Here is a 14,856-nt window from a genome sequence, read left to right as displayed (position 1 = left end):
TTCATCTACCCAATGAGTACTGACCAAACAGGCAACAAACTGGCCGTGAAAACCATCTGGCCATGAGCCATCAACAACTCAAACAGATATTGTGGCCTCGACAGAGGAATTAATATGCCCAAGTGTAAACTCCATTGTGCTATACTTCCTAGTCCAAGTTTCATGGAGCAGGCATGAATTTACCCTAGTTGAGCATATCATTCCCTCAGCAAGAAAGCATAAGGTTTTATCCTCGAGTTCAGAAGGGCCCTTCTGTACGCGCAGCCCAATCTGCGCATTCGGCCCATTTGGCCCATCCTGCGAAAACCCTAATACGGGTCAATCTGGGTGCTCCATTCCAATCGGACGGTCAGAAACTCACAGCAGCTCAAATATATAGCTCATCCCGGTCGGAACAAAACCCTAACACTCTCGCTCCACTTCATCCTTTCCCCACCGCACAGCCGCCGCTCAGGCAGAGAGGCGGCGCGCTGGCCGCTGATGCGCTGGCGCGCGGAGCGGCCGGCTGGCCGGCGCGCGGGGCCGCCTGGCGCTGCACAGGCGGCGCGGGACTGAGGCGCGGGTCGGCGCTGGCGCGCGGGCGAGCGCGCGGGGCGGCGCGCGGCGCAGGTGGCGCGCGCGCACGGGCTGAGGCGGCACGCGGGCCCAGAGGCGAGCGGGGGTGCCGCGCACGGGCGGCCGCGCGGGTGCCACGCGGGCGGCGCGCCTGCCGCGCGGGCGGGCCCAGAAGGGCGCGCGGGCTGCCGCGCTCGGGCGGCGCGCGGGCGGCGGCCGCGTGGCGCTGCGCTCGGGCGGCGCGCGGGCCCAGCAGCGCTGGTGGCGCACGGGCAGGCCGGCCCAGCAGCGCGGCGCGCAGGGGCACGCGGCGCAGGGCGCGGTCGCAGGCTAAGCTGCGTGGCCCGTAGCGCAGGCGGCGCGCGGCACAGGGCCAAGCAGTGCAGCGCACACAGTAAGGGATTTAGGCATTTCTCAAATCGCGATCTAAGATTTGTATTCGCCTTCCTCTCAATGCTGACTTATACATCTTGTTCATAATTTTGAATCTAATTTTGCGGAAATCAAATATGAACAGTGATTTAATTTGGGAACAGATTAATTAGCCGTATGTTAACCTTAATTGTATAGCTAATTATCAATTTTATCTCGGTTTAACTATGAATTAGAATAAATGTTAAACATTCGCATCTAATCCGAGACACTTAGCATTAACAGATCAAGATTAAACTTAAATTTGACATAAACCGAATTAGATTAGATCTAATCTCTTGATCAGAAAACTAATTAACCATGATTTAGATCTAATCAAGCATGATTAACACATAAAAACCTTTCTGCAGGAACTAATTGCATCTAAAACATGAATTAACCTTAACTGTGCAATAGGATCTAATCTGCACAGCACCTTTGCAGCTTAAACCGACGAAAATAGAGGCATAAATATGCTCAAAAAAATGACCGTGCATGACTAGGTTAAGATGGCTCATAGTACCGATTGTTAGGATTGCCAAAACTTAAATTAACGGCAAGATTATCCAGAATCTTAATGTTCATGACAAATCAATCTAATGCGGAATAAACGGTAATCATTATACCAGCGTTAGCAGTAGCAGCAGTCATTTACGCCTGATCCGTAGAGGAAGTAGGCGTTCTTGTCGGTGTAGAGATGCAGCGGCGAATCGGCGTCCTCCGGGCGCCAACGGGAGTGCTTGGCCTTCCAAACCCCTCCAATGCCCTTAGCGATCAGACTAGCGGTGGCTAGGATTTTAGATTGAGATTAATTAGATCATTAAGGTGCTAACTACGACCTTATGTTTATAGGCACTGTGGGGCTGGGGGTCATCCTCTGTAAACAGGCGTAATGGGCCTGCTGATCACAGCCCATTAGGGTTTTATCATTAGGTTTCCTTAATCACGTTTAGATGGTTTAAAACCGTGAAGATCACAATATCTTAACAGAATTTATTTCCAACATCATCACCTCGGAGAGCATCCTCGTGCCCCTAGAACAAATCCGCGAGGCCCCGAAGTAGGACATAACCGTGAGGGAGCCCGGCTTCGCCGGGCAATTGGTCTCCACCTTAGCTTCAGGGCGACGCTGCAGTGCGGTGCAGCCCCAACAACCTAGCCAAAGAAGAAGCCAATCCGCATCACCGCTGCTCTCTTGTTTTTTTTGGAAAAAATGTACTTTTCATTAATCAAGTATCCCAATTTAGAGGATTTACTGGTTTTTTCGAGCTTTATATCTTCAACTCAGCACATTGCTAAGCAGGGATTAGTCAAAAGATTGCATTGGCATAAATCGCCATTAGACAACACTAAACCATTGTTAAACTAACGTGGGGATGATAAATGCACAGATTTAGTTAGTTAAGGGGTTGATTTGCACCAAATAAAACATGAGGGATGAATGCCATACTTTTATAATATTTGATTAATGAAAAATACATTTTTCTTTTTTTTCCGCTTTCGATTAACTTAACGGCTCAACCTTATCACCGACCACCAGCTCCATATAGGGTAGAGGACCATTCCCAACGCTGCTAGAGCGTGGGCAACCTTATTACAAGATGTAGGGGTGTATAGACCACAACACTGGAAATAAAACTATCCCTGATAAAATTCTTTAGTTTCAAGAATGACACCTCGGGAAGCTGTTGAGTTATTCATGAGAATGACACTCGCTGCTGGCGAACGCTCTGGATGCGACGGCGGCGACTCGACCCTCCTGGCCGGCTTGCCACCGCCATCTCTCCACCCCTCCTGGTCTGCAGCATCGTGATTGTAGGATTTCCCTTTTTTTTAATGGAACTCCTGTCACGCCCTGCGCTAATGCCGATACCAGAATGAGCAGCAACCATATTATCAGACTTTGGGATTCAGAGTCTTCGCTAAATTTTGCTCATTGCTATATTGTAGATCTCTTGATTCGTGATGAAGATATGTACTTTCATACGTTCGATGTGGAAGATTCACGATGGAACAACTTGAGGCAGCTCGGGCTGGAGCGGGCGATGGACAAGATTTAGGAGGATGATTCAGCCTTCAAGACATTGGTCATACCAACATTCTTAAATGCTTGAGAATTCGGAATATCTTCCTCTCATAATAACGCGTAAGTTCCTACTATCTATAGTATTCATTAAGTCATACTAATGATATTATTTATTATTAAGATCAATAATAAGTAGTGTTATTGATATGTGAAAAGTTGTTGAATAGCCTGCAATAAATTTTAAGTAAAGTCTGTTTTGCTCCGAACTTCTGATCAACATTGAATACCTCTTCTAACTAAAAAATTAGACAACTACTCCCTCTATCTTAGAAACCCGAATAAATTACCCCATTAACAATTTTAAGTTGATTTTGCTAATATGATAGTGTGCTATATGTCAGAATTTTTTTAGAAGTTTTCCATAAGATTTCGAATAGAAAAAGATTAGGACTGTATTTCGTTATTTTTAGGATTCATGCGAATTCATTCGTTTTTCTCTTTATTTTGCTATTTGTTGTGTTCTGTTGTTCTATTGCGTCTATGGATGGCAACAGGGCTATTCGCGCCGGGGAACAAGCGAACGTTTTGCTCCCCAGAGATGGAAAACAGGCCGTCCCTGTCCCCGTCCCTGCTCGCGGGAAAGATTTTCCCCGTTCGCGAGCGGGGGTCAGGCTGCTTAGGCACACGACGAAAATTTCTGAAAACAGTATAATATTATACAATTCAATATAGCTAGAAAATAAAAAAAATAGAAAAGAGTTTATACAAAGACAGATGTAGTTCATAAATTAGCAATAATCCAACAGAGAGTTTATTATCCACCACACTAACAAAGAGATTAATAGTAGTTCATATCATCATATGTCCACATATAACTACACTAAGACAATTAATAAGAGTTCAAGTTTTGGTCTCTTGCTACTCTACTGACCAACAATAATTCAAAATAAGCATCAAGTTCATAGCGGTAAGTCCAGTATAAGCAATATTAGTGTCATCACATATTAGCCATTAGAACAAACAGTTACACAAATAGTCTATTCAGAGCTGAGTGAGCACATCGCACTTGCTCGCTGCATGCCATCTTGATTTCTTAGGGCTAACCATCTGATCTTCGGGTTCGAGAAGAATCTAATATCCTACAATTAAATTGTAAATTTCTACATAGATTCAGTAACAGAAAAGTAAATTAGGTTTAATGATGTGATATTTAATCAATTACCTGTAACCCTTCTTGAACTTCTTGGAGAACTAACCAAAAGCTAAAGCTAACAGGTTTATCTTACATACAATTGAAAGAATATTTTTTAACTTGGAGCAAAGTATGAACTATTTAAGAAAAACAATTAATTTTAGTATAGATAAATATTGAATCGCAATAGAAATATAGCTTTATGTTTGTTTCTAATCCAATCTTGTGAACACGTTACAACCTCCAACATTTGAGAACTTAACCTGCTGCGATGCTCACTCAGAAGTAGTTACACCCAGAAGTGTAGCGTCAGGCTTTATTTTCAGTATATTCATAAACACACTCACATCTGTAGTATAAATCCAGGCTCGGAAATATTTCCCCCAGCCTGTAACCTCCTGCACTTAAACTCCTCTACAGTCATTTCTATCGATGAAGGATTAAGCTTTACCGTTAGAAACTCTCCGCTAATACCAATGAGACAACTGAGCTGTACTCTTCTGAAGATCTGCGATGCACCAGTCAGGCAATGGCCTTCACATAAGTAAGGCTCCACTTTCTCGCTCCTTCTGTACGATCGGCAATTGGATGCTTCTTTTGTTTTCATTGTTTATAATAGCATTTGACGTTCTTTTGTAATAAATCTAAAGACGTCTTGGTGGAGATATGGTTTTTGAAGCGATGCTCTACACATTGACTAGGTTTGAGAGGGACAACGGTGACCCCGGACCTGTGACGCAAGATGTACAAGGAGCAGCTTGGAACGTTATGGTTATCTTCTGCGAGATACGGAGACTGAGAAGCTTATTGGTGGAGGTTAATCACCACATTCGGCATAATTTACCTCCACATCCATTGACAACAGCTCATTGGTCTCTCATTGACAACTTACCACCACAACCACTTTCTCGCTCCTTTTGCACGATCGTTGACAATTATCCCCAATTACGAATGAGAGAATTATGAGCTGTTATCAATGGATGTGGTGGTAGGTTGTGCTGAATGCTGTGATTAACCTCCACCAACCAGCTTCTCAGTCTTCGTATCTCGTAGAAAATAATCATAACATTCCAAGCTGCTCTTTGTACATCTTGCATCACAGGTCCGAGGTCACCGTTGTCCCTCTCAAACCTAGCCAATGTGTAGAGTATCGTTTCAAAAACCATATCTCCACCAAGACGCCTATAGGTTTATTACAAAAGAACGTCAAATGCTATGGTAAACGTTGAAAATAAAAGAAGCATCCAAATCCCGATCGTACAAAAGGAGCGAGAAAGTGGAGCATTACTCATGTAAAAGCCATTGTCTGACTGGTGCATCGCAGATCTTCAGAAGAGCACAGTTGGTTGTCTTATTGGTATCAACGGAGAGCTTCTAGCGGTAAATCTTAATCCTTCATCGATGGGAATGACTGTAGAGGAGTTTAAGCGTAGGTGGTTACAGGCTGGAGGAAATATTTCCGAGCCTGGATTTATACTACAGATGTGAGTGTGTTTATAAAGATACTGAAAATAAAGACTGATGCTACACTTCTGGGTGTCAATGCTTCTGAGTGAGCATCGCAGCAGGCTAATTTCTCAAATGTTAGAGTTTGTAATGTGTTCACAAGATTGGATTAGAAACAAACATAAAGGTATATTTTTATTGTGATTCAATATTTATCTATACTAGAATTAATTATTTTTCTTAAATAGTTCATATTTTGCTCCAAGCTAAAAATTATTCTTTCAATTGTATGTAAGCTAAACTTGCTATCTTTAACTTTTGGTTAGTTCTCTAAAATGTTCAAGATGGGTTGCAGGTAATTGATTAAATACCACATCTTTAATTTTATTTTTTTACGTTTTCTGTTACTGAATCTATGTAGGAATTTGCAATTTAATTGTAGGATATTTGATTCTTCTCCGACCAGAAGATCAGATGGTTAGCGCTAGGGTATCAAGATGGCGTGCACCGAGCAAGTGCGATGTGCTCACTCAGCTCTGAATAGACTATTTCTGTAACCTTTTGTTGTAATGGCTAATGTGTAATGGTACTAATATTGCTTATACTGGACTTACAGCCATAAACTTGATGCTTATTTTGAATTATTGTTGGTCAGTAGAGAATTAGAAGCCCAGAACTTGAACTCCAGTTAATTGTCTTAGTGTAGCTATATATGGACATATGATGATATGAACTGCTGTTAATCTCTTTGTTAGTGTGGTGGATAATAAACTCTCTGTTGGATTATTGTTAATATATGAACTACATCTGTTTTTGTATGAATTCTTTTCTATTTTTCTTATTTTTTAGATGTATTGAATTGTATAATGCTGTACTGTTTTCAGGGATTTTGATCGTGTGCCTGAGCAGCCTGACGCCCGCTCACGGACGGGGAAAATCCTTCCCCGCGAGTGGGGACGGGGATAGGGACGGCCTATTTTGTATCTTCGGGGAGTAGAATGTTCGCTTGTTCCCCGGTGGGGATAGCCCCGTTGCCATCCGTAGACGCAATAGAGCAGCAGAACACAACAGGTAGCAAAATCGAGAGAAAAATAAGTGAATTCGCATTAATCCATAGAAAATAACGAAATCTAGTTCTAACTTTTTTCTGTTGGAAATCTTATGGAAAACAAGATTATGATATGTGGCACACTATCATATTAGTAAAATGAACTTAAAATTGTCAACGGGGGTAATTTATCCGGTTTTTTAAGTTAGAGGGAGTAGTTGTCTTGTTTTTAAGTTAGGAGAGGTATTCAATCTTGGTCACAAGTTCGGGGCAAAACAGATTTTACTAAAAATTTATTGCAGGTTATTCAACAACTTTCCATATATCAATAGCACTAATTATTATTGATTTTAACAATAAATAATATCATTAGCATGACTCAATGAATACTATGGACAGTATGAACTTACGCGTTGTTATGGGAGGAAGATATTCCGGATTCTCTAGCATTAAAGAATGTTGGTACGACCATGTCTTGAAAGCTGAACTATCTTTCTAAATCTTGTCCATCGCTCACTCCAGCCCGAGCTGCGTCATGTTGTTCCACCGTAAATTTTCCATGTCGAAACGTAAGAAAGTACATATCTTCATCACGAATCAAGAGGTCTACGATATAGCAATGAGTAAGATTTTGCGGAGCCTCTGAATCCCAATATGGTTGCTGCTCATTCTGGTATCGGCATTAGCATAGGGCGTGACAGGAGTTCCATTCACAAGAAAAGGGGAAATCCGACAATCACGATGCTGCAGAGTTCGCCACGTCCGCCGAAGACCCTGTACCCCACCTCGGATATCGTGCCACAAGATCGGTATGGCACCCTCATTGAGCTGCCGAGGGCTAGAGAAGTTCTGTGGCGCTGCCATATCCTGTAACATAAATGATGTGTCAATTGTAAATCAACTATAAAATATTTTTTTTGTATTTGTTAGTCACATATGTTTGTAGGTGGAGAGGTGGTGGTGGCAAGCTGGGCAGTATACGTGGCGACGGGCGTGCCGTGTTGTTCCCGGCGGTGATGGCGCGGAGACGAGGAGGTGGGGCGGCTGTGTGTGAGCGGAATCGGGTGGAGGTGGTGGGGAGCGGCTGGATTTTGGCTGTCGAGTGAGGGCTTTGGCTTGGCTGAGTAGGAGCAGAGGGAGGCATGGGAGGAGGGGGGTGCCGGGAACATAAGGGTGCCAGACCGACGTGAACCTGGTTCGGTCTAGAATTAATTTATCTATATTAGAATTAATTATTTTTTCTTAAATAGTTCATACTTTGCTCCAAGCTGAAAATTATTCTTTCAATTGTATGTAGGCTGGTTAGTGATGAAGGGAAACCTGCTAGCTTTAGCTTTTGGTCAGTTCTTCAAAAAGTTCAAGAAGGGTTGCAGGTAATTTATTAAATACCACATCAGTAATTTTATTTTGTAACTTTTTCTGTTACTGAATCTATGTAGGAATTTGTAATTTAATTGCAGGACATTAGATTCTTCTCCGACCTGAAGATCGGATGGTTGGCCCTAGGGAATTAAGATGGCATGCAGCGAGCAAGTGCGATGTGCTCGCTCAGCTCTGAATAGACAATTTGTGTAACCTTTTGTTGTAATAGCTAATGTGTGATGACACTAATATTGCTTATACTAGACTTACCGCCATGAACTTGATGCTTATTTTGAATTATTGTCGGTCAGAAGAGGAGCAGAAACCCAGAACTTGAACTCCTGTTAATTGTCTTAGTGTAGTTATATATGGACATGTGATGATATGAACCGCTGTTAATCTTTGTTGGTGTGGTGGATAATAAACTTTCTGTTAGATTATTGCTAATTTATGAACTACATCTATCTTTGTATGAACTCTTTTCTATTTTTTTATACTACATTTATCTTTGTATGAACTTTTTTCTATTTTTTTATTTTCTAGATGTATTGAATTGTATAATGTTGTACTGTTTTCAGGGATTTTTGTCCTATGCCTGACCAGCCTGACCCTCGCTCACGGACAGGGAAAATTGGCACAGCCTGACCCTCGCTCACGGACAGGGAAAATTGGGACGCCTTGTTTTGTTTGAAAATTGGGACGCCTTGTTTTGTTTGAACCATTTAGTAACCGTAACCAAAACGATAAAGGTTCGCTTGTTCCCAGTGGGAATAGCTAATTTGCCATTTACCATCCATAGACGCAATAGAGCAGCAAAATATAACGGATAGCAAAATTGAGAGAAAAACGAGTGAATTCGCATAAATTTTGCAAAACAACCGCTCCTCTTTCGAAAAACGAGAAACATTAATCCATGAAATTGAACCTCCATGTACATCGTCTTGTGACATAACGAAATATTCGCAACTTTCCCATATCTCCTTCCAGTATGTACAAAACCACCTCCACCTCAAAACCAATCCGTAAACCAATTGGATACCTCCGAGTCTAATCCACGTCCTCTATCCTAATGGTCCACGGCTCCTCTCTCTCCGGCTCCGGCTGCTGCTGCGCCTCCTCCCGCTGGCCTCCGAGCACCATGTAGCTCACCACGACCGCGGTCCTCGGCCTGCGCCTCTCCTCGCCGCCCTCCGCCGCCGCGCCGTCCTCCTTCGCTGGCGGCAGCTCGTGGCGGCAGGTGGGGCAGTTGCCGTGCACGCCCAGCCAGCGCTCCAGGCACTCCCCGTGGAAGCGGTGCCCGCACGGCATCTCCTTCCCGGCGTCCTCCACGCTGTCCAGGCAGATCGCGCAGTCTCCCAGCGGGCCCCCGCCCTCGACCTCCCCTGCCTTCACCTCCTTCAGCGCGGCGATCGCTGCCTTCGACGCCGGCGGCACGCCGCTGCCGACCCCGCCCGAGAACAGGTCCCCGTCGCTGTCCAGGATGAAGTGCTGCACCACCACCAGGCCGGGGCCGCCGCCCCGCGGCAATGCCGCAGAGGGCGCGCCCGCCAACCCCAGCAGCAGCCGCAGGATGCCCGCCGCCGCGCGGTCGCCGTCGTTCGCCGAGGCCATGGGAGGAGGCGATCGAGCACGAGAGAGAATTGGAGCCTCGAAAGAATTGAAAGAATCTGACTAGATTTTTTGTTGTTTTTTTGTGTGATTTTTCGGTGGCTTTAATTGGCGGGGTATATATGATCGGGGGAGGCAGTGTGGTGAAGATTCTGGAGGATTCCGGAGCTGGCGCCTCGTGCCTCTGCGCTGTGGGCCCTAAACCAGGCGGGGCCAGTTTGGCGGTTGGACGCCTCCGCATCCGTGTTGGAATTCTGGAGAGCTGTCAAGATAGCTGACCCGTTGGGCTCGGTAAAGAGCATGTGCAGGTGGTTCCGGAACCTTCCAGAGCCAGATATTTTCGTCGGCTGCTGGGTCGCTGACTTGCGGGGTCCACGCGGGTGCCGCGATCCACAGCTTCTACCATTCTGTTCTACATTCCGCTGGAAGGTTTGCAGAGAACGGGAGGAGAGAAACGGATGGGGGGCAGCCGATGTGCGGGTCCTACCATAGATATCCGTTACTGATGGGCCGTTTCTGGCTTTCTGCGCGCAGAAGTTTTGGCCCGTTCAGGTGGAAGTGACCGAAAAGGAACGAGTCTGGGCCTATTTGTTGTGGACCAAGCCAACGGCTTGTTCTCGCCGGCCCATGGTATAACAGCAAACTAGAATTGAGCCCAAATATCCTGCTAATTATATCTCCAGAGTATGGCATGGCACCCTTCTAAGCCCAGTGACAGCGACACAACACAAGTCAAAGGATTTTTCAGCTGGATTAGACACTGACGTGTGGACCCAACTCACAACCCCATATTAAATCTCAACCGTACAACCAGACGTGGACGCCGCTGATGAATCATCCGGCATATCTACGAACCGTCATGGCGCGTATGATCGAATACCCCGTTCACACCCGCACATGCCTGACACCCTGGCCCCCTACCTGAACCCGACGCCTCTCTCCCTCTCATCTCCCTCTCCCACCTCTTGCTTCTCGCGTTCGTGTCGGCTCGCACGTGAGATCGGGGGAAGGGAGGTGGTGGACTGGTGGTTGTTAACCCGTCGGCGGTGAGGCTCGGGGCGGTTCCCGGGCTCGGATCCGCGGCCTGGCCCATGGGATCCGAAGGCTTCGTGGCCGCGGCGGCCGCGTGCCCGGCCGCCGCCGGGGCCTTCGCCAAGTACTACGGTGAGCTCCCCGCCGTCGAATTTGCTTTCTCGTGGGTGTTTCGGTCGATTCGTAGGTATAGGGTTACGGTGGATTCCCTTAGATAGCCGCTTGCGGGTTTAGGTGGGTTTAGTGGTTAGCTTTTTTTATTTTTTTGGACGACCTTTTCTTTCTTTCTGCGAATTTCGACGAACCTGGTGGTGTTTAAGTTGCGAATTTTGCGAAACGGGTGGTTTGTGTACTAAAGAGGTGATCTTAGGTTATTCCTCGGTCAATTTTCCTACTTATTGACGAAAAATAGGTCATCCTTAGTGGTTCTTGCCTACCCGGGTGTTCCAAGAAGTGATTAAGCACTTAATCGTGTGCGTGTTAGTACTTGGTAGCAAGGTAGATTCTGGAGAAACGATTTGTGGAAAATGATAGGCTGTTCTTTGCCACAATTTATATTTCGAGGTTATATGTTTGATAATTCTTGTGCGTTTTGATCATATCGTCCTTCTTTGGCACCTAGGGTAGGCAAACTTTTCTCTGGAGTTAGAGCTAAGCTTCGTCCATATTACATAAATTTTTGTCTGGGATTAAGGCAAAGTTTCATATGCTGTGAATTGTTCTTGTGTTGAAATTGTTAGTTATATTGTGTTCATTGGGGCACTATATCAACTGATTGGTTCTTTTGGCATTTGTTTTGCTAGGTATTGTGTCAGGAGGTACAAATGCGAAGGCAAGACAAGGATTGGTTGAGCTTTCACAAGCTATAGATGGAATCGAAGGAATGAGGTTAGCTGTCTTGAGCACTTTTGTAGGCCATGTGCTTTTTCTTTAAAAAAAAAGAAACTGATGCGGTGTTTTGTCGTCTTCTGTGCCATGATGAAATAAAATTTACAAGACAATGCATGCTTTTTCCCTTCTTGCCTATATACATAGAGTTGAAAGATGAAACCTTGATCGACCCTTATTACTTTCTATATAAAATCTGGTAGAGGTGTACTTTGACTAAGATTAAAATGTTAATTGAACAACATGTATAGTTGTTTGTACATGTCTCTCTGTTGCTCTAAATATATAGTATTTCGAAGCTTATTTTCCTGTGCTAATATTACCAGCACGTTGACGTTTAACTGTTTTTATTTGAAAGTAAATATTTCAAATAAAAACAAACATGCTTGTATCACGTTCAACGGCGCTTTCCATTGCTTGTGGCTCGTATAGCCTGGGCAAGACAAACATGCGCATCCTTAACCAGCCCAGGTCACATAAACCTGCATAACCTCCCATACCATGATAATGTATGATTCTTTTCCTGTATCGTGTTCGGTTCTATTTTACTTCATCCAATGTGAACGCTTCATGTGATTGATTCATGCAGAGATGCGATGTTTGCAGATGTGCCAAATCTGATGCCATTTATTGATTTGGTGAGTGATGCTTTCCAAGATTAAGAATTTTTGTAGGTCTTTACTACCTTATGTTTATTGAGAGCCTTCTTCACTACCTTATGTTAATTGAGAGCCTTCTTCACTACCTTATGTTAATTGAGAGCTTTCTCTTTTAGGAGGATACAGGTCTATTTAGTTGCTTCTATGACTTTGTCTTCTTCATCTGTCGTGAAAAGGGGCAAAAGAGTATCAGTAAGATCCTTTACTCTCAAGGATATCTGTGGACACTACTGGTATACTTCTTATACCCATAGAACACTAATCCAGAATGCCCCCTTTTCTTGCGTATAGCCATTCAGAGAGCTGTAGCAGCATGGAAGATTGTTCTAAATGGAAGGTTCCGGTTGCTTGATCGATGGTGTAATTTTGTTGAGGTATAAAACTTTGTCTGCTTGGCCATGATACAATTTTTTCATAATTCACCTCAAACATGTGTGTACTGGTATTTGTTTTTTTAATGATTGTCTGTCGTGTATTTCAGTAGTATGCTCCATTCTTGTCCAGTTATCCAGAGAGTAGTAAAAGCAAGGTTGATATAGATATGCCATAGTTCCCATTGTACCAACAAGTTCTTTACTAAGACTATCACTTTAGTCCAGTGAACTTTATTAGCCCACTTCAGTTCAAGTGTTGACTGGCTTCTGATGTAAACTTGTATGGTTTGATACATGATGAGATATGTTAGAATATTGATAAACATGGTAAATATCAGATGTTTTTCCAGTTGTTCTATTTTGGCTAGGGGTGGTAAAGGGTCCTAAATTTTAGCCTAGATAATCTAGGGCCGCGGGCCCTAAAAGGGCTGGGCTCTAATCTTATTCAATTTTGAGCTAACTATACATAAGGGCCAAGTTGGATTGTAAAGAAAGCACTAGGGCCATAATCCGTTACCACCCCTAATTCTGGCTAATACTTATGTTCTTGTAAAACCAAAATTGTGTGGCAAAATGCATAGTTTAGTTAGCATAGTTCTTTTTGTTAGCATGCAGAAATATTGGAAAGGTGAAGTAGTATATTACTCCCTCAGTTTCAAATTATAGGTTGTTTTGGCTTTTCTAGATACATAGCTTTTGCTATGCATTTAGATATACGTTATGTCTAGATACATGACAAAAACTACGTATCTAGAAAAACCAAAATGACATATAAATTGGAATGGAGGGATACAGTTTTGCTACAGTTCGAACCTTGAATCAGTAAACCATTACTACAAGAAACCGGTAAAGCATCAGTCTAACCCCCAGTTCCCATGATTTGTTGATATACACTGCACATGAGAATGTTTAGCTTGCTCTATAATTTATTTACTCATTTTGTCGTGCAATTCATGAATATTTCTTCTTTCATCTTCAGAAAGGGGAACTAGCTTATCTGTTACACCCACTTTCTATGATGTACAACCAAACTATACTTTGTTGCATTTCTCTTAGCTGAAACTATGAAATTTCTTTTTCAGAAGTACCAACGTCACAACATATCTGAGGATACCTGGCAGCAGCTGCTAGCTTTCAGCAGGTGTGTAAATGAAGACCTGGAAGGTTATGACCCACGAGGTACAAATTATTTCTTATGTCTTGCTCTTTAATTTTCATTTCTATATCTGCAGCTACCTTCATAGACTAACTCCACAATGATCAAGATAATTTCTCACTTCCTGTTGCCTGTCTATTTTCAGGTGCTTGGCCTGTTCTGATTGATGATTTCGTGGAGCAAATGCACAGGTTTGCTGCTGCAATATGCTTGTGTTCTATTGCAGTTCAGTTTATTGACTTTATTCCTGATGTGTGAACATAAAAAATTATAATTGCTGTGCTATCCAAGTTAGTAATACTTAAATCGATAATGGAAGTATACAATGCTCTCCATCAGTATTTGTTGAGATGTATAAGTACCTTAGTGGATATATCCTACTCTGTAATAATGTCAAGGTAGTCGTCTTATTGCACAAGAGAATAATGCTGTCCTAGTTGTGCACTTACTTATGTGTCTCTACTTGTAAAATGCAGAATTTATCACTCCACCGACTGCAGCAGTGCAATGGAATCACAATGTACCATTTCCAGTACATTTAAAGGTATTATTTTGATGTATTATTATGTTTACTAGTAGTTATTTTAGCCAGATTCACATTATCACTCCGTTCTGAATCTGGTATTATAGGACTGGACCTTCTACCTGGATCAAAGAGGAAATGTCCTTCTCACTTTAGATCCAATGAGGACGATGTAGAGCTTTCAGATAGTTTTACACGCTCTGTCCATCTTACACCAATAAAGCGACTCAAGGAAAGTCATGGCACTAGTTATGGAATGGGGGAATCCCACAAAGGTACCCATTTCTCTGATAGTTCCTCAGACTACCGCGAGGATACAAATTTGCACAACCCAAGGGGCTGTCTTCAGAACTCGCCTTGTAATGTTGAGGATGCCCTGTCAAAAGGGTTCGAGGGTTGCATTTCAATGAAATGCTCCTTTTGATATAACCAAGAATGCATAGGTTAGTCATTTTGTGGCCCATAAACTGCATACATTCCCAACTTCAGTGGTACTGTCATTTTTTAGCCCAAATGATGCTGTTATACAACTCGCGATGAAGTATGTGCAATTCATGTATATTTTCTTTAATGTTT

The 14,856-nt window shown here is 43.4% G+C and overlaps 2 protein-coding genes and 1 long non-coding RNA gene across 4 annotated transcripts; 2 read left to right on the top strand and 1 right to left on the bottom strand.

The window, feature by feature from the left end:
* Positions 1-419: 419 nt before the first annotated feature.
* LOC112880772 lies at positions 420-8,487 on the top strand. 2 transcript variants are annotated; one of them, XR_003226433.1, is made up of 6 exons: positions 420-949; positions 2,917-3,112; positions 6,515-7,487; positions 7,609-7,873; positions 7,976-8,051; positions 8,139-8,487. It is a non-coding gene; the product is annotated as an uncharacterized LOC112880772 (long non-coding RNA). The 2 variants fall into 2 exon arrangements; XR_003226432.1 differs by having other exon boundaries at positions 6,515-7,873.
* Positions 8,488-8,925: 438 nt separating this feature from the next.
* On the bottom strand, positions 8,926-9,789 carry LOC112879446 (E3 ubiquitin-protein ligase RING1-like). Its single transcript, XM_025943693.1, has one exon. It carries the CDS (start codon positions 9,649-9,651, stop codon positions 9,088-9,090), a length of 564 nt encoding a protein of 187 aa, XP_025799478.1. The 5' UTR covers positions 9,652-9,789; the 3' UTR covers positions 8,926-9,087.
* Positions 9,790-10,064: 275 nt separating this feature from the next.
* LOC112879443 lies at positions 10,065-14,851 on the top strand. Its single transcript, XM_025943689.1, has 9 exons — positions 10,065-10,812; positions 11,484-11,568; positions 12,158-12,206; positions 12,344-12,419; positions 12,519-12,601; positions 13,684-13,780; positions 13,903-13,948; positions 14,234-14,301; positions 14,388-14,851. The coding sequence occupies exons 1-9, from the start codon at positions 10,740-10,742 to the stop codon at positions 14,702-14,704; spliced, it is 894 nt and encodes a 297-aa protein (XP_025799474.1). The 5' UTR covers positions 10,065-10,739; the 3' UTR covers positions 14,705-14,851.
* Positions 14,852-14,856: the final 5 nt, after the last annotated feature.

The sequence above is a fragment of the Panicum hallii genome, chromosome 2 (genome assembly GCF_002211085.1).
Source record: "Panicum hallii strain FIL2 chromosome 2, PHallii_v3.1, whole genome shotgun sequence".
Lineage (NCBI taxonomy): Eukaryota > Viridiplantae > Streptophyta > Magnoliopsida > Poales > Poaceae > Panicum > Panicum hallii.
This window is presented reverse-complemented; position numbering and strand designations above follow the sequence as displayed.